The sequence below is a fragment of the Tamandua tetradactyla genome, chromosome 9 (genome assembly GCF_023851605.1).
Source record: "Tamandua tetradactyla isolate mTamTet1 chromosome 9, mTamTet1.pri, whole genome shotgun sequence".
NCBI classification, from domain to species: domain Eukaryota; kingdom Metazoa; phylum Chordata; class Mammalia; order Pilosa; family Myrmecophagidae; genus Tamandua; species Tamandua tetradactyla.
Genome location: NC_135335.1, coordinates 112,359,166 through 112,383,416, shown reverse-complemented (window position 1 = coordinate 112,383,416; position 24,251 = coordinate 112,359,166). Strand labels below are relative to the sequence as shown.

Below are 24,251 nucleotides of genomic sequence, written 5' to 3'. Positions count from 1 at the left end.
TAATAAACAGAAACAGCCCTTTATGATGTTTAAGGAAGTTTCCTACAATTCCTGTCTTTTGTAGGGTGTTCACCAGAAATGGATGCTGAATTTTATGGGATACTTTTTCAGCATCAATCAATATGATCATATGATTTCACCCACTAAATTTATTAATATGCTGTATTACATTAATTGACTTTCTTATGTTGAATCACCCTAGCATTCCTGTTATAAATCCCACTTGGTTGTAAGGATATAATTCTTACAATTTATTCTGGATTCAATTTGCTAGAATTTTGTTGAGAATTTTTACATCTATGTTCATTAGGGAAATGGGTCTGTAGTTTTCCTTTCCTGTAATGTCCCTATCAGTTTTGATATTAAAGTGACACTAGCTTTATAAAATGAGTTAGTCATCAAAAATCTTCCAACAAAGAAAACCTTGTATTTGATGCTCCTTTTATCTACAGTATATACATATATATTTACAGATGAGTAAAACATAGGGACTAAAAATAAATAGATAATAGGGGGAACAAATGTTAAGTAAATTCAGCAGATTGAAATGCTAGTGATCAATAAAAGGGACTGATAAGGGGTATAGAAAAAATAAGGGAAACAAAGGCTAAAATATATTGGGTAGATGGAAATACTAGCAATCAATGAGAGGGAGGTATAGGGGGTATGGTATGTATGAGTTTTTTTTCTTTTTTCTTTCTATTTCTTTTTCTGAACTGATGCAAATGTTCTAAGAAATGATCATGGTGATGAATATACAACTATGTGATGATATTGTGAGTTATTGATTATATACCAAGAGTGGAATGATCATATGGTAAGAATGTTCGTGTTTGTATGTTATTATGTTTAAAAAAAAATTTTTTTTTTAAATCTTCCAACAATGAAAAGCCCAGGGCCAGATGGCTTCATAGGGGAATTTTATCAAACATTCCAAAAGGACCTAACACCAATCCTGCTCAAACATTTCCAAAAAATGAGGGAAAAGGAACACTACCTAACTCATTGCATGATGCTAATATCACTTTAACACTAAAATCAGGAAAGACATTACAAGAAAGGAAAACTACAGACCAATCTCCCTAGTGATCATAGATGCAAAACTCTCAACAAAATACTAGCAAGTCAAATCCAGCAACACAGTAAAAGAATTAGACACCATGACCAATAGGATTTATAACAGGAATGCAAGGATGATTCAACACAAGAAATTCAGTTAATGAATACAGTACATTAACAAATCAAAAGGGAAAAATGACATGATCATCTCAGTTGATGCCGAAAAAGCATTCAACAAAACTCAACATTCTTTTCTGATTAAAACATATCAAAAGGTAGGAATGAGAGGTACCTTCTTTAATATGATAAAGGGCATGTATGAAAAACACATAGCCAGCATCATACTCAAAGGTGAGACTGAAAGCCTTCCCCCTAAGACTGGGAACAAGACAAGGATTCCCTGTGTCACCACTAGTATTCAGTACTAGAACTTCTAGCTACAAAATCAGGTAGGAAAAAGAAATAAAAAGGCATCCAAATTGGAAAGGAAGAAATAAAATTTCTATTATTTGCAGATGACATGATACTAGGAAAATCCTGACAAATCTACAACAAAGTTACATGAGCTAATAAATTCAGCATGGTGGCAGGATATAAAATTAATGTGCAGAAATCAGTTAGGTTTCTATACACAAGCAATGACTTACCTGAGAAGTCAACTAAGGAAAAAAATCAACTCAAAATAGCAACTAAAAGAATCAAGTATCTAGGAATGAACTTAACTATGGATGTAAAGGACTTGTACACAGAAAACTACATAACATTGCTAAAAAAAATCAAAGATCTAAACAGGTGGAAAGACATTCCCTGCTCATGGATAGGAAGGTTAAATGTAGTTAAGATGTTAATTCTACCCAAATTGATCTACCGATTCAACGCAGTACCAATCAAAATTCCAACAACCTACCTTGAAGACCTGGAAAAGCTAGTTACCAAATTCTTCTGGAAAGGAAAGAGACCCCAAATAGCTAAATGCATCCTTAAAAGGAAGAATGAAGAGGGAGGATTAACACTGCCCAGTTTTAAAACTTATTATAAAGCCACAGTAGTCAAAACAGCATGGTACTGGTACAAAGATAAAAGCATTAACTAATGTGATCAAATCAGGAGCACAGAAATAGACCACCAACTCTATGGCCAACTGATCTTTGACAAGGCCCCCAAATCCACTGAAGTGGAACAAAATGGGCATGTGAGAATTGGATATCAATATCAGAAGGACCCTTATCTTTTATCCTATACAAAAAATTAACTCAAAGTGGATCAAACACCCAAATATAAGAACCAGTACCATAAAGCTCCAAGAAGAAAATGTGGGGAAACATCTTTAAGACCTGGTAATAGGAGGTAGCTTTCTAAACTTTACACCCAAAGCACAAGCAACATACGAAAAAAGAGATAAATGGTAACTCCTCAAAATCAAATGCTTTTTTTTTTTTTACCTCAAAAGACTTTGTCAAAAAAGGAGAAGAGACAGCCATCTTAATGGGAGAAAATATTTGGAAATCATACATCAGATAAAGGTTTGATATTCTGTATACAAAAAGAAATCATATAACTCAAAAACAAAATAAAAAAGAACAACACAATTATAAATGGGCTAAAGACATGAACAGACATTTTTCTGAAGAGCAAATACAGACAGCTAAAAAGATATGAAGACATGCTTATTCTCATAAGCTATAAGGGAAATACAGATCAAGACCACAATGAGATATTACCTCACACCTATAAGAATGGCTGCTTTTAAGCAAACAGGAAACTACAAAAGTTGGAGAGAATGTGGAGAAATTGGGACACTTATACACTGCTGGTGGAAATGTATAATGGTGCAGCTGTTGTGGAAGACAGTCTGGTGGTTCCTCAGAAAACGAAATATCGAGTTGCCCTATGTCCCAGCAATACCACTACTTGGTATTTACCTAGAAGAGCTGAAAGCAGTGACACAAACAGACATTTGCACACTGATGTTCATAGTAGCATTAGTCAGAATCGCCAAAGGATAGAAACAATCTAAATGCCCAACACAGACGAGTGGATTAACAAACTGTGGCATACACATATGATGAAATAGTATACAGTATTAAGACAAAATGATATCCTGAAGCACACAACAAGATGGATGAGCCTTGAGGACCTAGTGCTGAGTGAAATAAGCCAGACAAAAAAGGACAGTATGATTCCTCTTTTATGCCCATGTTAAAGATAAAATCAGAGGCTTATAATACAGAATATAGGGGACCTAAAGATACATGGAAGCTACAGATGGGTGAACAGTTTGCTAATGAAGTTGAACTTGACTGTAAGGGAACAGATAGAAGTGAAGGCTATTCACTAGTGGGTCTATAAGTAACATTACCATTTTGAAGACGAACATGATTGAAAGGGGTTGTACAGACTCATGTCCCAGTGATTAACACTACAATATAAACAAATTTTTGCATGAACTACTGCAAAGGTATGAATCTTGCACAAAGAGTATATAATTTCACTATTATACATAACCCATAGCCATTGCATGCTATGGGGCTATGCTTAACATGAAAACACCAAAAGTATCACAGCAATATCAGGGGTAAAGAATGGGGGGAACAAGTTAAGGGGAGGTTTGGATTTTCTATTTGATAAGGGTGTGTTTATTGGTTCTCTTTCTCTTGGGAACAATGAAATTATCTAAAATTCAGAGTGTTAATGGACTGTTGACTTTGAACGTTATACACAAGGCCCAGTAGATGGAGGTGTCTGAAAGATGCCCTGACTGAGAAGTAAACTGGCAAACAATGGTGTATACATATGACTGAATACTGGGCTACTAAAAAAGGAACAAAGTTGTGGGGCATGCAACATTGCAAATTAACCTGTGGGACATTTGGTGAGGTGAAATAATCCAGAAACAAAAAAGCAAATATTGTATGATCTCATTTACCAAACACTTATAAGAAAACTGGAAGCTAAATCATAAGCTTTTATAGCGGTCACATTTATTTCAGAGTGGTAATTGCTATTTCCAGATTCTGAAAGGCTGTTTAATATATGTATAACCTGGTATTTAGAGATAAGAATGAAGCTGACCAGGTCAGGACTAAGGTAATTCAGAGACAGAGGGGTAAGGAAGACATTGTCTGTATTTTATAACTTCACCTACACCTTGAGACCAAAAGAAGAAACCTAAATTTTATTTTATCCAGAACCTAAATCTATAGCACTTAATCTATCTCAACTTGTCTAGACAGATCATTTAAATAATCTAAACACAGGGAGCTCCAAATAAGAAAAAGGGCCTTTAATCCTATATAGCTTATTGTAATGCCTGGATATATTCCACAGTATATTAAACAGATAATCAAAAAGTATTGGCAAAGTCCCTTGAGGAATGGGAGAAAAAATATCACACTATTAAACTTTACCACTGCGGAAACCCTGGATTCTGTGTCAAATATTAGGGACACCCAAATCAATAGGCCAAGCTCTTGATCTTGAGGCTTGCTCTTGTAAAGCTTATGTATGTACTGGAGAAGTTTAGCCTACCTACAGGCATGCCTAAGAGTCACATCCAGAGGACCTCTTTTGTTGCTCAGATGTGGTCTCTCTCTCTCTAAGCCTAACTCTCCAAGTAAAATAACTGCCCTACCCTCTGAGTGGAACATAATATCCAAGGGTGAAAGTCTCCCTGGCAGCATGGGAGATGACTCCCAGGGATGAGCCTGGCTGTGGGATCAACAATGCCATCCTGACCAAAAGAGGGAAAAGAAATATAACAAATAAGGTATCACTGGCTGAGAGTTCAAATAGAGTGGAGAGGTTACTCTGTAAGTCACTCTTATGCAAGCCTCAGTTAGATATTGTTACCTATCATAGCTTGCCCAATCCCAACCAAAACCATTTCAGCAAATCCTAAAGAACACCTAGGTGTTATATAAGGTTCCACAAAGGTTCCATGCCCTAGGGCAACTTTCTAGATACCTACAACCTCTAGATGGGTCCCTAGACCAGATACGTCCTGAAACACAGAGGGCCAGCCTCTCCAGAATATCAACTAGTTCCATCCCCCTATCCCATATCATTGACAGCCCCTTCCAACATGAAAAAATACCACTAAAGAGTGGGAGAAAGATAGTGATGGCGGAGTTACACAGATAAGGTAGGTTTTAACAAATGAGCATCATTGCTCAATCATTACACTGGTATTTCTTTTAATTCCCAGTATTTGGGAGCAGCTAGTAGTAAAAACCTAAAAATGTGGAATTGTAACATATATCAAATTCTGAAATCTGTTCTACAACTAACTGTTGCCATGTGCCTTGAAATTTTTTTTTTTTTTTAGGTGCATGGTCAGGGAATCAAATCCAGATCTCCTACATGAAAGGTGAGCATTTAACCACTAAACCACCTGTGCACCCCATGATATGTTTTGAAATTTATTGCTTTTTTGTATATATACTATTGCTCACAAAAAGAAAAAGAAGTTGATTGTGATGATAACAAATATATATTTAAAAAGTATAAGATTAAAAAAATGCATTAGACAGTGACTCTTTTTCCTCAATTTTTTTGAAAGAGTTTGAGCAGAACTGTTGTTAGTTGTTTTTGAAACGTTCGATAATATTTCCCTGTGAAGCCGTCTAGCCCTGGATTTTTCTTTGTAGGAAGATTTTTGAGATCTAATTGAATCTCTTCACTTGTAATTAGTTTATAAAGATCTATTTCTTCTCAAGACAGTGCTGGTAATTCATGTTTCTAGAAAATTTGTCCATTTCACCTAAGTTGTCTAGTTTATTGGCATATAGTTGTTCATAACATCCTCCATTGATTTTTTAAAACTTCTTCAGGATTCATAATAACAGCTCCTTTCTCATTTTTAATTATTTTTATTTGCATCCTCTTTATTTCTTTTGTCAGTCTAGCTAGGGGTCCATCCATTTTACTGATTTTCTCAAAGAACCAACTTTCAGTGTGGTTAATTCTTTCAACTGTTTGTGGTGTCGCTGTTCTTCAGTTCATTTATTTCTGCTTCAGTCTTTGCTATTTCTCTTTTTCTATTTGCTTTGACGTTAGTTTGCTGTTCTTTCTCCAGTCCCTCCAGATGAGCAGTTAGGTCCTCTGTTTTGCTTGTTCTTCTTTAAGGGTGATTTAAGGCATTTAGGGTGATGAATTTCCCTCTCAGCACCGTCTCTGCTGCATCCCACAAGTTCTGAAATGTTATAAGCTCATTCTCATTCATCTGCAGATACTTACCAACTTCTCTAACAATTTCTTCATTGACCCACTAATTGTTTAAAAGTATGTTGTTTAATCTCCACATATTTGTAAAAGTTCTGGTTCTTTGGTAATTGTGAATTTCTAATTAAATTCCATTGTGATGAGAGAAAGTGTTTTGAATAATTTTAATCTTATTAAATTTATAAAGACCTGATTTGTGTCCCAGCACATGATCTACCCTGGAGAATGTTCCCTGAGCCCTAGAGAAGAATGTATAGCCTGGTATTTTAGGGTATAAAGAACTACATATAAATCAGGTAGGTCTAATTGATTTATGACATTGTTAATGTCTCTGTTTCTCATTGATCCTCTGTCTGGTTGTTCTAGTGATAGAGAGTGGTGTATTGAAATTTCTCACTATTACTGTTGAAATGTCAATTGCTTCCTTGAATTTAGCCAGTATTTGCCTCATATACTTTGGAAGTCCTTGATTGTGAGCCTAAACATTTATGATTGCTATTTCTTCCTCATGAATTGTACTGTTTATTAACATATAGTTCCCTTCCTTCTCTCTTATGACATCTTTACATTTAAAGTCTATTTTATGTGATATCAATATAGCTACCCCTGCTTCCTTCTGGTTAGAGCTTGCATAGAACATCTTTTCCCATCCTTTCACTTTCAATCTATTTATATCCTTGGGTCTAAGATGAGTCTTTTGTAAGCAGTATAAATGGATCATATTTTCAATCCATTCTGCCAATCTATATCTTTTAATTGGTGAGTTTAGTCCAGTAACATTCAGAGTTATACTGTAAAAGCAGTTATGGAATCTACCATCTTATCCTTTAGTGTTTATTTATCAGTTCTAAATAATCTTTTCCTTCTCTCTCTTATAATCCTCTAAGTTACCCTTACTGTTACTCTTCAATTCGGTACTCTCCTCCAGACCACTCGCTCTGTCTTTTTTCAGTTGACAGAATTCCCTTCAGTTTTTCTTGTAGGGCATGTCTGTTGTTGCAAATTCTCTTAGTCTCTGTCAGTGAAGATTTTTACATCTCCCTCAATTTTGAAGGACAGCTTGGCAGGATAAGGAATTCCTGGCTGGAAATTACTCTCATTCAGAGTCTTACATATATCATACCACTGCTTTTTCACATCCATGGTGGCTGCTGAGTAGTCTGGGTTCAGTCTTATCCAGTATCTCTTACAGGTAGTGAATAGCTTTTCCCTTGCTGCTTTCATGACTTTTTGCTTCTCTTCAAAGTATACATCTCTGTATACTTTTTCTCTGATCAGTATACATCTTGGAGTAGGCCTATTTGGATTTATTCTATTTGGGGTTCACTGGACTTATTTGATTTGCATATTTTTATCTTTTATAAGTGTTGGGAAGTTTTCTCCCATTGTCTCTTCAACTAGCTTTCCTATTCCTTTACTCTTCTCTTTCCCTTCTGGGACACCAATAATTCTTATATATATATATATATATATATATATATATGTGCTTCCTGTTATCTATCATTTCCCTGAGATCTAGATCCATTTTTACCACCTTTATTGCCTTTTATTCTTTCATGCATTCAAGCTCAATTGTCCTTTCTTCTAATTCTCTTTTTCTTTTTTCTGCCTCTTCAATTCTGTTGTGCATCTCTACTACACCTTTAATTTGATCTACAATGTCTTTCATTTCTCTGAGATCTGCTGTTTTTCTATTCTTACAAATTCTTTTTTATGCCCTTCCAGCATCTTCTTAATATCTTTTATGTTTCTATGAATATCTTTGATTAATTGCTCCAAATTCTGTGTCCCTTCCAATGATTTAATTGGTTCATTTGACTAGATCATATCTGTATGAGTCTTAATGTGCTTTATGATTTTCTGTAAAACTTGGAGCATCTGAATATCTTTAATAAGGTTATTTTGCAAGCTGATTTCCTTCAAATGTCTCTGATTTTGTATTTACTTAGATTTGCATTGAAAGTACCCTTTTGGACTTGGTTTGTCAGTCCTACCCCCCAAACCATCTCTTACATCTTATGTGCGGGCTGTAATTCTACTTAAAGCTCTAATGAAAGCTAGGCAGATAGGCAATTTTGCCAGACTGCACTTTTCAGCAGATAGCACTCCTGAGCCACTCCTTCCCTTCAGGCCCACCTGTCCTCCAATACATGTCTGCATAAATTAATTAGAAACCTGATATAATTCCAGCCAGGACCCATCACTTACATACCTGATGGGTCTGGTGGCCCCCAAACTTCCACCTGGGATGATCTTGAACTAAGGGGCTGGGTATTTCAGCTTCCCCTGCCCACAGCCAATCCAGAAATGCCTGGCAGGTACACAGTTCATCAGGCTTCCTTGGCCTAGCCTTTCTGTCCCTGTACACCTGAGGTCTCCAGGCCTCCATGAAGGAAGGGAAGTGATATTAAGACCCCCCCAAATTCCCTTGCACTGGCTGGTTCTCAGAACAGAAGTACTCTGACTGTGTTTCTCCCTCCAACCTGGGGGAAGACCCCATAGTCTCTGCCAAAATAAGCCAGGTGCCTGTACCAGCCTTTCTCAGGGGTGGGAAGCAGACACTGTACTCTAGCTAAGTAATCCTTGAACATGAGTCTATTAGCTTCCAAGTTCCCTCCTAGGAACTCTGGTTTACGGAGCCGTAAGAGAAAATCTCCCAAGCCAGCTGCAGGAATAGGCTGGAATAGTGACAGAACTCACTTACCCTGTTCTCTCCATCCCAATACCTCTGCTTTTTCATTCAAGGTCTCCCTAGGTATAGATGTAGACCCTCCATCATCACTCACATCCTGGAATGCTGTACTAGTTATTTTTTTCAGCCCCTTCTCTTATTGCATGGAGCCAGAATGAACTCAGACTCTCCTATTCCGCCATCTTGCCAGAAGTCCCTGTTAATGCTTTTTATAATCTCTGTGCAAATGGTCTAGCAGCACTCTCTGTGCTACACCTACCCCCACCTCCCAACATTTTGAAAGTTTAATTTCACAGGATTAACTAAAATAGGGCATAATATTCTTACTGTCATCTCAAAAATGGTGTATTTGGGGCAGGCCACAGTGTCTCAGCAGGCAGAGTTATTGCCTGCCATACCGGGGACCTGGACCCGATTCCCAGTGCCTGCCCATGCAAAAAAAAAAAAAAAAAAAAAGAGTGGTGGATTTGTCCACCAATGTAACTTTTTCTGGGTGAAATAAAAGACCCTTCATAACTGGATTTGAAGTAAAAAGAATAAGATGTCTTGTAATGAAAGAAATACTATGCATATCACTGTAAATGTGGCACAATTTGAACATTGTGTTAAAAATCTAGCTATTGAGGAACTTTTATTGTGAGGTTTCAAACTATTCAAGCACCTGCCATTTAACTTGCCTTAGAAAATATTTTCTGACACTTGTATTTAAGTTGTCCACAAGGACTTATAAGTAAATTTAAAATCAATACATATATTTGAATGAAACTATTACTTAAGAAAGCAATATTGGGGGTAGTGGGAGTCTTCTAGATAATAATTTTTCAAATATTTGAAGACTAGGATCATATCTCCACTTTTTAAAAAGTTTTTTACTTCTCTAAAGAATATCCAGTTCTTGACGCATTCCCCATGTGAAATGATTGTGGGCATCATCTCATCTTCCCTGCCACCCTCCTTTCCTCTGGATGCATCTAGTTTGTCAACGTCCTTCTTAAATATGTTCAGAATTGAACAAAATACTACAAATATGATCCAAATAACTCAGAGACAGTTAAAGGCCCTTTCCCAAAGAACTTATTCTTGATAATTCAACTAGTGCTTACAAACTACTAAATTGTATGCTTATTGAGCTGATTTTATTGAATTGAAATATGGAATTTATATGTACTTGTATTACATTTCAACTTATTAGTTCACATAACCAGACACAGACTGGCACAAAGTGCCCTGTGTGGAGAAGTATTCAATCACTATAATCCATCTGACTACACTGTCTTCTAGACCACATTTCTTCATGCTGTCCCCAAGGATATCAGGAAAGACTATGACAATGTGCTTTTCTGAACTCAAGAGATGATTGTTATGGCACCTCTCTATCATGGAATCCTATCAAAAAAGGAAATGAAGTCAGTCTGGAAAGTCACTTAACCAAAGTCTCAGTTTCTTCATATCTAAAGAAAGGAAGTTGGACTAGAGCCGTTTGAGCTATAAAATTCTATTATTCTAAGAGAGATTTTATCAGGTATTAGAAAGATACTGAAATAAATAATGAAGGAAAGCTAACCTATATGGGAGAGGCACTGTGTCATGAAGTAGTGTCTGTAATCCCACACTGATAATCCATAAACCAGAGGGCACTTGATCTTATTTTTCCTTTCACATAAAGTCTCAATTCAGACTTCACCAATTATTAACTTGTGATCAGTCAGACAGGGTCTGGAAGATAGTTTAACACTTCAGAGTCACTGAAAAAAGAAGTCTGCTAACCAAATGAATAATGAAACTATTATTTTCAAGCCCTTTAGAAATATTTAATCATGTAACCACTGAAACTGCAAATTGTTCTTAGTCAATATAGAAGACATGTGTTTGACTTGGGCTGTAGTTATACATTTAAAAACAGTAAGCCAAAATGTTTAAAAACTACATTGTTTTAGCCACACTTTTCCAATATTCAGGCTACCCTTCCCTTTTCTTATTAAAGTTTTATTTCAGAGGTGCTCATATTCCAAATAACTGTACATAAACAATCTTTTCAAATACTCTTTTATACTAGAACTTATCCCACAAAAATATATCTTTCTGAGGTAATTTTCTTTCTTCTAATTTGGTAAATTTCAAACATTTGTTCATTGTTCCTATATTTTTCTTAACCTAAACCTACCCCATACTCCATTACATAAAACAGACAAAAGAGCTAAGTTATTTAGGCCAGAAATTCTGCACAGCACACCAAGACTAACTTGTGTGTGGAGAGTGGATTGTTGATGGGAGCGTGTACAGAATGCTTTCCACCCATGCTCTTCTAGGCTACCCAAGCCAGGACCCTACTGGGAGAGCACCAGGCCAAGTGTGCCGAGCTATGGCTTCCTACCCTGGAAGGCTGAGCTGACAGCAAAGTCTCTCACCAGCCTTCTAGACTGCTAGGGTACTAGGAAAGCTAATGATATTACTTCTGCATAATAACAATCATTATATTTGAGATTGTATGATGTTCTTAAGCTCTCTGAGAACAAAACACTGATTATAACAAATAGTATTGCATTCTATTTTAAGTCATTTGACTTTCAAACATATCTTACAGGATCGTACTATATATAAAAGCAAGAATTCTCCATATCCTTAACTTATAACCCTAAATGGTATATATTATTAACAAAATTCTTTACAAAAATGAAACTGAAGCTAAAAGACATTTACTTATCCAAATCACAGAGTATTAGTGGAAAGTGAAATTTAAATCTGAGTGTGTGCGATCCCAAAGACATGCTATTTCTCCTTCACCATATTGCTACTCAAAAATGACACAAACTCTATCTTCAAGAAGCTCACAGCCCAGGACTTGACATAATTAACAAAACAAGAGATAAAGGGCATAACGTCTGAAGAGTCAACAGTAAGATATGTCTCCGAGAGGGAGTCGATCGTTCAGGCAGAGAAAAGAACGTGAACAAAGGCAGAGAAAGAAAAATACAGGGCATACACATAGAGCAGCAAATAGTCTGGATTACCGAAAGGCAATGTGTCCAGACTCTCTGTTAAGAATCCCAGGGAAACTCATTTAAACTATAGCTTCTAGGGCAGGCAACGGTGGCTCAGTGGCAGAATTCTCGCCTGTCATGCCAGAGACCTGGATTCCCCGAGCCTGCCCATGTCAAAAATACCGCCCCCCCCAAAAAACCCCTACAGCTTCTCCAGTTCCCGTCTTGAAGAGTGTAATTTGGTAGGTCTGATGTGGGGCCTAGGAATATTCATTGTCTTAATGTACTGTAAGTGGTTTTAACCATCAGGGAAGTTTAGGAAGCAACAAGCTAAAGAATAGAGTCAATGAAGGGAAGTCATGAAAGCAGAAATCTGCTATAGCAGGCTAAGGAGTTTAGAATTATTGCTGTAGTCAACAATGGTAACATCTTAATATGGCTTCAGGAATACTATTCTGATGGCCATTTGTGCAAAGTAAAAAAGAGAAGGGAGATAGGAGACTGGTTTGTACACAAGTGAAACAGCACAGACTAGAAATAATAAAGAACGGAACTAGGGTAGCAGCAAAATAAATTAAGAGGAAGAGATAAATTTGAGATATATTGTGAATGAAAAATTCTTACCACATTCAACCTAGCAATGCAGAGAAAAAAGTCGGAACTGAATCTAAAATTCTGCATTAGAAGATACTTGTACCAGGAAATAGAAATAGAAATCACAGAATAGGTATAAGTTTGGGAAGAAAAGGTAATGAGTTAAGATTTAGGTAACTAGTAAGACATTCAAACAGAGTATCTCCAAATGCCGACAAGGTACCTGGAGAAAAGAAAAGAAAATAGGCTAGAGATACTGATTTGAGTCAGATACAAACATTTGATGATAATTTTATTACAGTGACCCCCTATTACAGAGTCAGATGAGAGAAATACGATGACACAATGACAGGGTCATAATAATAGTCATTCGATAATGGACTGAGGGTTTCAATTTCTTTGGTAAACAGGAATGATTTAGTCTTTCTATTGTTTTAAATGTTTCTCAGGTTTGAGACAAAATAAAGGACAAGGTAGCAGTATTTGTGGAAGTATCCTTTCACATTTCAATCTTATTGCAAACACAAACTGCTCTTGGAGTACCAAGTTCACGATATTCAATGTAACTTAAACATATATTTTTTTCTACTTTATCCAACAGAAAGCAGCCACAGAAAGATAGGCTTTCAACATTTAACACATGCTGTTACTACAAATAGAGAAAATTCAAATGAATTTCCTAGTGATAGTAATCTCAGAGTAATTTAATTGCAACAACAAAGACGGATGGAAAAACTCCTTTCTCTCACCCTTGCTCTCCAAGGTTGTCCAAGTTACTATACAGATCCTCTGGGAGTTAGGGAAGGGAATCAGGCAACTGCACTGAGCACAGCCGCCTCCTACCCCAGAATGCGAAGCCACCAGCGAAATTTCTCACCAGCCTTCCAGATGGCTTGGGTTTGAAGGAGGCAGCTTCTGCTCCTTCATGGTTATATTAGAGACTTAAGTAACTATAAAAAAAAATCTAAGTTTGAAATTCTGGCTCTTTCACCTCCTAATTACAAAATTTTAGACAAATGACAATCTCTCTGATCAGTTTCTTCATCTTCAAAATAAGAATAACACATATCACAGGGTTATTATAGGGATTACATAAAATAAATATTTAGCACAGTTAGAAGATGAGAACATAAATCATTACAATACAGTATAAATGCTTTGGTGGACACAGACAGATTACCATGGGGTCATACCAAAAAAGTACCTCGCAGAGCCTGGGTGAAGTTGTAGGTAATAGCAGAGCTAATTCTTAATCTAAAACTAAAAGTTAGCTAAATCAAATAGGGAGCACACACCAAGCCAGTGAAATGGTGGTGGAAGGGGAGGCACAGGTGTGCAAGAAAAACTGACAGATTTGCAAAACATCAACAAAGAAAACCCTGGCAATTCCCGGATCTAATACTCTGGTTTTGTCCATTCACAAATAGTCCTACAGGACCATAACATTCAGTAAATCTTTCATTTAGCTGAGGCACAAATATGAATCATGAATAATGCAAGACTGGTGCTCAAGAACGAACCACTTAATGAATAAGCCTGGTTGACTTCCCAATAAACCTTCTTAATGAGACTTTATTATTCTATATTTGCCATTCCAAATCAGTACTTTTCAAAATACTTTATTGCCTGTATTTTTCAAATGTTTTGAGATACATTCCTCACAAATGCAAGGCTTCCCTGCAAGTCAATTTGGCTGAGTACAAGTAGAGAAGCTTGTGGCTGGTGAAGTCAGCAGGGGCCAAACCAGGAAGGGCCAGGTATGAAAGGCCAAGGAATCTGGACTTGATCCTAAAAACAGTAGTTAACCACAAAGGGATTTTAAGCAGTGAAAATAAATGAATAGAAGGAAGGGAGGGAAAAAGGGAAGAAGGATGGAAGGGGAGGAGGGAGAAAGGAAAGGACAGATGGAGAGAGAGGGGAGGTATTGATTGAGGGAGGAAATATCAGATTTACATTTAAAAAAATTTACTCTATAAGGGGATAAACTGTTAGGAAGAAGTCTAAAGAGCAGAGAGGGGGGCCTCACTGCAAAAACCCAAGTTAGAGATAAACGAGGGCTTGGAAGTAAGATAGTGACAGTAAAACTGAAGCATAAGTCCAAAAGATATCTAGAAGGTAAGATGAGAAGCAAGTAAACATTAATTCATCCAATATTCACTAAACATTAACTAAATAAAAGTAACATGTAGGTAACAAAGGAAAACACAAACAAGCAACTAGCTGGATGTGGGTGGTAAAAGATAGAGGGGTGCAAGGGCAGTTCAGTGGTACAATTCTTGCCTGCCATGCGGGAGACCCGGGTTTGAACCCTGGTCCATGTACTTCCCAAAAAACAAACAAAAAATTCAACAAAATGGTGCCACAATAACAGGATACTCACATGGAAAGATAATGAAATGTGACCCCACCATACAGCATACAATAAAAAAAGATAAAGGAAAGAAGAGATTCTAGAGATGTTGAGGTGATTGATGATATTGATTGATTGTGAATCAATCAGTGATTAATGATGCTGATAAAGAATAAAGTGAAAAGGAGGTTTTCACATGAAGATGAATTTAGTTTCCACATTTAAAATAGAGACGTTCCCTAAAGGCAACCTGAAATGAGGGACAAGAGCCTATAAGAAATATCTGGCCTTATCTATCTTCTGGAGTTGGGAATGTCAGTGTACACATGATAATTGAACCCATGGGATCAAACAGATTACTCAAGAATAGTGTACAGAATGAGAATAAATTATGACCAAAATTATTTCTTACACATTGCCCATTCTAATTCCATTTTAACGCAAGTGAAACAAGTAAGTATGCTTACTGCTTCCAATAAAAGCCAACAATAGCTTACCAAAATCATACTCACAGATGAGGGAAACACACGGATAAAGATAAAGACAGGGGTGCCAATATTCTGCTTTTGAGTCAATGTTATCATTAGTGTTGGTAAGAAATAGGCAACTATGTTATGCAAATAAGGCAGTGCTAAGTTATAGCTTTAATTACTATCATAAGAACCTTAAACTAAATCCTTTAGATCTCAGTGTTCACCGATTTTCAAGAAAGAAAGGCATATCAGAATCTTTGGGGGTATGAATTTGAGAAATCTCTTGAAGATTTTCTGGGAACGTGCATATCAGAATCACTGCTCTAAACAATGACAAGGTACTGTAAGTGTGTCAACAATGAGTATTGCAATTAAAGTGATATAAGGAAAACCATACTTAAAGGTGTGTGGTGAGCTAAGAAGCCAGGAAGCAATGTATAATCCAAAGACATGGATTTTACAGTTAAATAGGCGTGGGTTCAAATCCCAGCTCTAACTACTTTTTATTTATGTGACTTTGAAAAAATTTTAACCTCTCTATACTTTAACACACTGGTACCTAAAAGGGGGATAATAAAGTATTTGTCTCAAAGGGTTATTATGAGGATTAATGAAATAAACAAGTATGTATAAATAACATCAAAATGTGTATACAGAAGTTTTGGTTTATCACGTAGCAAACCAATTAAACAAACAGCAATTAAAATCTGAATTAAAAAGTTGAACCATTAAAAAATTTAACTATAATTCTGCCAGATTTTTTAAATGCCCAGATTAAAAAAAAACTACAAGTTTAAGAAGTTAAATCATCTCAGAAGTTGCAAATATCTACACAAATCATTTTACTAATCAATTCAACAAATACTTACTGAGTGTGTAACGTGAAATGTGCTGTGCCAGAAATAGAGGTGATACAAAAATAGAGGTTAACCTCTTTCTAAATTTAGTATAAAAGACAAATTAGTTTTACCTGACTAACTCGATTCACTTCCTCCTCTTCTTCTTCAGCTTCCTCTCCAAAGGAAAGTAAATTAAAATTTCTAATTAAAAATAGGAAAAAAGAATGAAAAGTTAAACATAATATCCTATTTTAAGGCAACAGAACAGAATTTACGAGAATAAACATATTCTGACAATTTAACAAAAGATGGTATTAGCTGGCATTCAGCAGAAAATAGACTAAAGATTTTATATAAAAGCCAAGATTTGCTACAGAAAGGAACAAAGTCATGAAGCATGCAGCAAGGAAAATGAATCTTGGGGACATAATGTGGTACAGAATAAGCCAGAAACAAAAAAGCAAATATTGTATGGTCTCTTTTAGAAAACACCTACACGAAAATGGGGCCTAGATTATAAGCTTTTATAGCAGTCACATTTAGCCCAGAGCTGTTAATGCTATCTCTAGATTTTGAGATGCTGTGTCATATATAGTATGTATAACCTGTTATCTCCCTGGAACTTTAACTACCCGTGTGACACCTAAGACTCAGAGCTGGAGTTCTGCAGCTCTGAAAGTCAGCATTGCCACATACCACAAATGTTAAAGAAACCAAAAAAAGAGATCAGGCATCAGTGAAAGATAAGAACAAAGCTGATGGGTTGATAATAAGATGAATTAGAATACAGGAATAAGGATGACGTCTGTATTTTAGAACTTCACCTACTGTATGAGCCCCAAGTATGAGGGGATTATTTTATCCGAAACTTAAATTTTTGTAGTACATAATCTAATTTAACCTATCTGGATAGCTCATTTAAACAATCCAAACTCAAGGAACCCAAAAAGGGAATGAGGGCTTGTAATTCTACATAGCTTAAGGCTATACCCAGATACATCCCAGAATATGTTGGGCACATAATTAAAAAGCATTGGCACTGATTGTATAATATGGCTGCACTGTACATGTATGGCTATTTCTCAATAAAAATATTTTAAACACACACACACACACACAAATCTTAAAAAAAAAATGTATTGGCAAAGTCCTTTGAGGTACAGAAGAAAAAATACTAAACTATTGAGCTTTAACCCCTGATACCGTCTCAAACATTAAGGATTCCAAATTTAATTTGATCTTCACGCTTGTTCTTGTGAAGCTTAATTCTGTAGTGGAGAAGCTAAGTCTACCTATAACTACACCTAACTGTTTCTTCCAGAAAAACCCCTTTTATTGCTCAGGTGTGGCCTCTCTCTCTCCAAGTCCAATTTTGCAAGCAAAATCATTACCCTCCCCGCTACATGGGACATGACATCTAGGGGCAAAAGTCTCCGTGGTTACATGGGACATGCTCTCAGGGATGAGTCTGGCCCAGGCACCGTGGGATTGACGACATCTTCCTGATTAAAAGGGGGAAAGAAATGTAACAGAATTAGGTATCTGTGGCTAAGAGATTTTAAATAGAGTCAAGAGGCTATTCTGGAGACTACTCTTACACTAGCTTCAGTTAGATATTGCTAATTACTGGAGTTTACCAAACCCCAACCAAAACCATTCCTATTAACCCTAAAGAACACATAGGGGTTTATCTGAGATTCCACAGTTTCACATACTAAGACTGCTTTAGAAAGCTATAACCTCCAATTGGGTTCCTAGGCCAGGGAAGTCCTGAAATCTAGAGGCACCAGCCTCTTCAAGAACATGAACTAGTTCTATCCCCCATCCCATATTATTGACACCCTTTTCCAACATGAAAAAGTTAGAAAAGGTAGAGTCCAAATACCCCTAAAGATTGGGAGAAGGATCAAAGGAGAGGAGGAGTTATAACAGAGAAGATAGGATTTAACAAATGAGGATGACTACTGAATCATTATGGTATTTCTTTCAGTCTCCGGTGTCTTGGAGCAGCAGCTAGAAGGAAAAACCTAAAACTGTGAAACCTTAACCCACATCAAACTCTGAAATCTGTTCTACAACTACTTGTTACAATGTACTTTGAAATACATTGCTTTTGTGTATGTATTTTAGATTTCATAATAAAAAATTAAAAAGACTTTTAAAAAACCAAACAAAAAAAAAGCTACAATTTTGGTTTCAGACCACAGACATTGCATATTTGCTAGGCTAACCTAATGACCAGAAATCCCTCCTGAGCACTACCATTAAATGTCTGAGTCAAGCATGATGGAGGCAGGTAAGCTTTTTATAGTTATGAAAACTGGTAGCAAAATGGAGACTTCTGAGAAACTAATAAATATATAGCCCAAAAAAGCACTTAAGTGGGAAGCAATTAATCTACTATCTTCCAAAATATGTCTTAATATTTTAAAATAATGTTACATAAAATTGTCAGACAAAAAAAGTCAGCAATAAATTTAACTGAAAAATAGCCCATGGAGAGAAAAAACTAAGTTTGTTTGCTTTGATCCTTTAAAATAAAGTAAGAAATCCCGAGTAAGAGAAGTTATTAAAACTCTCTCACAAATATTGGAAAAATAAAAGATGTGGCAATCAAAGAGTATTGTTTTTTCAAAAAATAGATGTAATCAATTACCACAGCATTCCTATAATACATTTGCTATACATTTTTCTTAAAAATGAAATGCTTTTGACCTTGTTGTCAAGATAAATTAGTGATAAAATATGTACATGAGTATGACTGATCTTTCATACAGAGATAAATTAGTTGAAATAAATAAAAAAAGGTAAATCAAATATTTAGCTACTTAAGAAGTTACTCTGCCATAAAGCATAAACTATTATAATATAATATATATAATATAATAAAAAATTATTAAGGTATCTAGCTCGTGTCTGACAGTTTACAAAATCAACTGATTTACTTATTTTGTAGTATAATAAGGAAAAAATCTAGTATGTACTGAACACCTACTCTATTGTGTCTTTTCAGAAATCCCTTCTAATTTAATCTGCATAACAATGAGATATTGTACTTAATTAACATCTCCATTTTATAAAATGAGCTCTTATTAACTGGGTTAAGCAAAATTATACTTAGAACTGCGTGATTCCAAGTTCAATAAAATTCCTAATATAGATGCCACAATTCAGTAAAAGAATAAGTTGAAATCTATACCCATTTTAATGAAACAGACAAAGTTAGTGATATAAAGAATACTGTCCACAAAATACTGAAACTTATTAAAAAAGAAATTTCTCCTTTGGGAAACTATCCTTGGGAAATAATTCAAAATATAGAAATAACCTAAGTATAAATATATTCTTAATAAGGTTAATTTTCATAGCAGCAAAAAAGTTAAATAAATGAGACAATTCGGCAGTCATTTAAAATATACTTTATACTTTTTCTACTTTCCAAGTTGTTTATAATAAATATATATTAATTTAAAAACAAGTAAAAATCAAAAAAGGTTCTCCACAACTGATCTATATAAATAATTGGTATAGTGATCATAAAATAGTTATCTATTTGTTAACAAATTTCATACGGACTTCTGAGAGAGAAAACTTTTTCAGCTTAAGTTTAAGACATATACTGTACTTTGAATACAAGATATGCTCATTTAGAAAACACACACACATAATTCAGCTCTCTCCTTTCGTTAGGTAGTGAATAATTGTCAGATGTGGAAATAAATTGAACCAACAACTGAATTAGTGTTGCTTTTCAAGCTGAAGAAAAATCTTCCTAATATAGATTACTTTGTGCCTTTGGGTTTCAACTTCTTTACTTCCTCCTCTGGTTTTTCTTTTTTCAGCTTTTTAATTTCCCTTGGAATGATGTCATCAAAAGGATTAAACAAAACCTATGAAAAGAAATATTTTGAAAAGATTATTCAGTTTTGAAATTTCACAAACAATTAAAACCAGCATTTAACTGTGTTGACCTTGGTGTCTATACTTTTCCCTACATAACCATTATTTGGATAGTAATACATATAGTACATAAAGTACTTCCACTTACATGGTCTCATTAGAGTGTCCTAACAATCCTATCTGTTGTTAAGGAAGATTTTATCCCTATTTACAAAAGAGAAAAAATATTCAGGAAAACTTAAATGATACAAAAAACTCAGGTACAAAAAACTCAGATGTCTTGATTCCAAATCAAATGCTCTTAAAGACCCTGCTTCCTATCAAGCCACTTCACTGGGCTAAAAAAACCTAATTCTCCTAGCTTTCAATTATGAGTCTTTTAATTCATCAGTTTATCAGTTAAAATTTCAACTTTGAATCCAAAACCTTCAATTAAAAAAAATTCTTAATCAGAAATTATGCTTAAATAAACTACAGAGATAAAACCTGGGTTCTGTTATTAATTTATATATATAAAGTCTTCATCCAATTTTATCAACTCCTCTTAAATGACTATTAAGCACTAAATCTCATAATGATTATGTTCCTACCTCACAACTTTTTATTTTGTGTGGATTACGTGGTCTTTCTTCATCATCAATGTCTACTTCTGTCAGTCTTAGCATGTTATATACTGTATCCCCTGTTACCTATCAAATAAAAATGAAAATTTATTACAAATATCACTGCATTCATTCTTTAAAGTAAGGTGGGATTTTTAAAAATATTTTTTAAATAATGAAAAGGGAATTTAATATTATTATATAAAGTCATATGCATTTAATAATACAAATAAAACAACTTCATCTCAAAGGGAAAAAGCAAAGATGAAGTTCAATCTTTCAATCAGTTTCCTGGAAAATTCCAATATATACTTAATATCAGTTTTATTAAAAATAAAAATACAATACAAAATAATCTCCTACTGAACAGCAACTTTTTATTCAAATATCATAAACAAATTTAGACCTTAGAACAGGGTAGAATAGTAAAATAACAACAATAAAAACTAATCCCTGTGGTAAGTGTGTTGAGATATTATCTTACCTAACCCTCACAAACATCCTACAAGTAGGTACCATCATTTTTCTTTTCCTACAGATAAGAAAATTGAGGCTTAAAGAAGTTATAGAGCCCCACTGAAGTTCCTTCTGCTTTCTGACAACTATGTTATACTTTTTCTCTAATGTATAAGTTATATAATATCGACTGTTAAAAAATGATGCACAATGGCAACCCAATTTTCATTTTGCTGTACATTCATATTTTTAAGAAATAATATGAAGGGAATCTATGAACATGAGGCTACTTAGGGCAGAGTGGGTAGAAAGAATGCACCAATACATATTTCTTAATCCATGTTGTTAAATATTAAGCAACAAGACTGCATTTCATGCTTACAGCTTGACTCCTTTCACCCATCATTTCTCAAGAGTTTTTAAATAACAGCAGTTTTCCACTTGTTGCTAATTTTGTTTTTCCTTTTCATCATCATAAAATCCAGTTTTACCTAGGCTATGGGGAAAACCATTCTTTTTCAACCAGCAGAGGGAGCTGATACACTAGTGAAATCTAAAATGGAAGCTTGAAATAGATAGGAAGGCAGTAGACTAACAGAGAAAACCTTCAGAATCCCTGTTTAATTAAAAGATGTTGAAAGTTCAATAGAAAGGGCATTCTCTGATATGACATTAAATGTGAGGAGGATTAAATAGGCACTGTTCAAAATAACATTCTCAGTAAAAAAATTCAACATCAGTACAACTTGTACTTTAAATATAAAGAATTCACCATTTACAAAACAAACTTTAAACTGCTAAATTTTATTACCTAGGTGTCTCTAAAAATGTAAAAACAACATTGGCTGGGTGACAAATTCTAAAGCTGTAACCAATGACTTACTTGTTTGAAACACATAGAAAAGAGTTGAAGTGGTCCTTCATAGTTCATTATATGGTTGTATACACAGTTCATTATATAGAGATTCTCATAGGAATCTATTCCATCATTTTTGGAAATAACAGGTAAATATTCTAGGGAAAAATTTTATAACTTATTCTTAAAGAAGTTAAGTGTATTTATAACAGAAGACTAAATACTAACTAAACCAAACCACAGATTTAAAATAATTGGACACTAACCTTTCCAAAGATGGTGTGCTTATTGTTAAGCTCATCTGCTCGACCCAGTGTAAAGAAAAACTGACTGCCATTATCATGAGGGCCAGCGTTTGCCATGGCAACGAGTCCTCTCCGATTAAAACGCAACCGAGAATGAAATTCATCCTGAAGCACAAAAAGGAAAAGTTTCAGTGAACGACCTACATTATATTGTAAAAAGACCCTTCATATTTAGTTGTACAATTACCAGCAAGGAGCTAAATGATGTGAAGTTTTTTTTACTTAACTAATTTTCAAGGGTAATCAAATCCAATATTTACTATCCCTTCAATGCTTTTGAATTTGACTTCACATCTTTTAAGTATCTTCTAAATATGCTCTGTTAATTTAGCCCATTTTGTAGCAAGTTGAATTCTGACACATGGAGAAAGGGTACAAAAAGGGGAATGGATTTCTAAAAATATTCACTTAGTCTTCATACACTCAAAATCAACTAAACTTTTAGAACCGTCTATAATTTCTCCAAGAAAATGACCTTTGAATCATGGTGGAGTCTTGAACTAATGCCCCGCCCTGCCTCCATTCTAATTGTCAAGGAACAATTGTTTTCTTCTTGCTTTTTTAATTCTAGCAATCTACTATGATTGTTACATGATCTGTGTTTTTTAAAGTCCTAAATTAAATCTTTTCTAAAATGGCACTAATCACATTTGCTTGTTTTTAAAAAGCAGGGACAAGCCTTTCTAAGGTAATTTTCCTGCTAGGATAGGCCACATAACATATACACTGGTGTCTTCACAGAATTTCCATCCAGACCTCACACTAGACTCATTTATAATTTAGGTATGTAATCAATGTATTCCAGAAATAAAGTTACTTTTCTTTAACAAATAATTTTTAAGAAAACTGAACTCAAAGGATCACAACTATCTAGAATACAATCTGCATTAAAAATGACAACTGAAAACTCACAAGATAACTGCACGACCCTAAAACAATAAAGCAAATTCACCGATTAGAAAAGAATCAATAAGAAAAGCTATAATGTTACAACAAATAATAGAATAGAGGAATGTTTCCGACTAGACTGAGGCTTTAAGATCATGAGAATCGTACCTGGTAAAATAAAAACAGTCCAACAGTGACATCTGAGACTTTTTAACAGCCATTCCACATTTTCTAAGGGCAATAACACTCGGACACTAAAACAAACAGTTCAAGCATTTTTCTCAAGATTCCCAGAGCAAACCAGTGAGGATGAAAGGAAACTCCAGACACTCTACCCAATTAATATGAATACAAAATCGTCAGAAATTCCCGTATTGTAAAAGCATTTGAAGTTCTGTTTGGCTAAAAAAAAAAAAAAAAAAAAATTGAATAGTATCAGTAAGGGTAACTTACAAGATAAAAACAGAAAGAGGGAAAAATAAATACAGATCTGACAAACAAAAACTAAAGGCTAAGACGGTAGATTCAAGAACTGCCCTTACAGTAATAACTCTGAAGTTGACGGACTAAACTCACTCTACTGGATCCTAGAGTTGGCAAGTTTTCAAAAGCAGGGTTCTTTTGTTGTAGAGGAGGGAAGTATTAACGAGCAGGTGTCCGTCCTTGTTAGGACCTGGGTGTGAAGGAGCAATTAGAAATGCAGCAGTGGTAGCACCTCATAGCACCTCATGTCCCTAGAACTCAGTACTGCTTCGTGTGTGTGTGTGTGTGTGTGTGTGTGTGTGTGTGTGTGTGAGAATTCCTTTTTTTAATTATTCTTTTTAATGTATTGTGAGTGGAATTGTTTTCTTTTTTTTAATTTTTAGATAGATAGCTAAATGATGGATAATCATGGATGGTTGGATGGATGGAGAGGGATAGTAGGCAGGTAGGTAGGTAGAAAGAGATAGATAATGAATGAATGGAGAAAGATGGATTCTCTTTTATAGAATCTTTATTATGAATGGTTAACAAAAGACTAAAATTTTATTCATAA

At 35.0% G+C, this 24,251-nt stretch overlaps 1 protein-coding gene across 4 annotated transcripts in view; it reads right to left on the bottom strand.

The window, feature by feature from the left end:
* Positions 1 to 24,251, bottom strand: part of CWC27 (CWC27 spliceosome associated cyclophilin) — a 328,826-nt gene that overhangs the window by 279,201 nt on the left and 25,374 nt on the right. For all 4 annotated transcript variants that reach the window (XM_077117299.1, XM_077117298.1, XM_077117296.1 and 1 more), the window contains exons 4-7: positions 22,289 to 22,432; positions 20,699 to 20,797; positions 19,995 to 20,098; positions 16,340 to 16,409 (exon numbers count right to left, since the gene is read on the bottom strand). In XM_077117299.1, the coding sequence (XP_076973414.1) occupies positions 16,340 to 16,409; positions 19,995 to 20,098; positions 20,699 to 20,797; positions 22,289 to 22,432 (417 nt within the window). The remainder of the gene's footprint in view (positions 1 to 16,339; positions 16,410 to 19,994; positions 20,099 to 20,698; positions 20,798 to 22,288; positions 22,433 to 24,251) is intronic.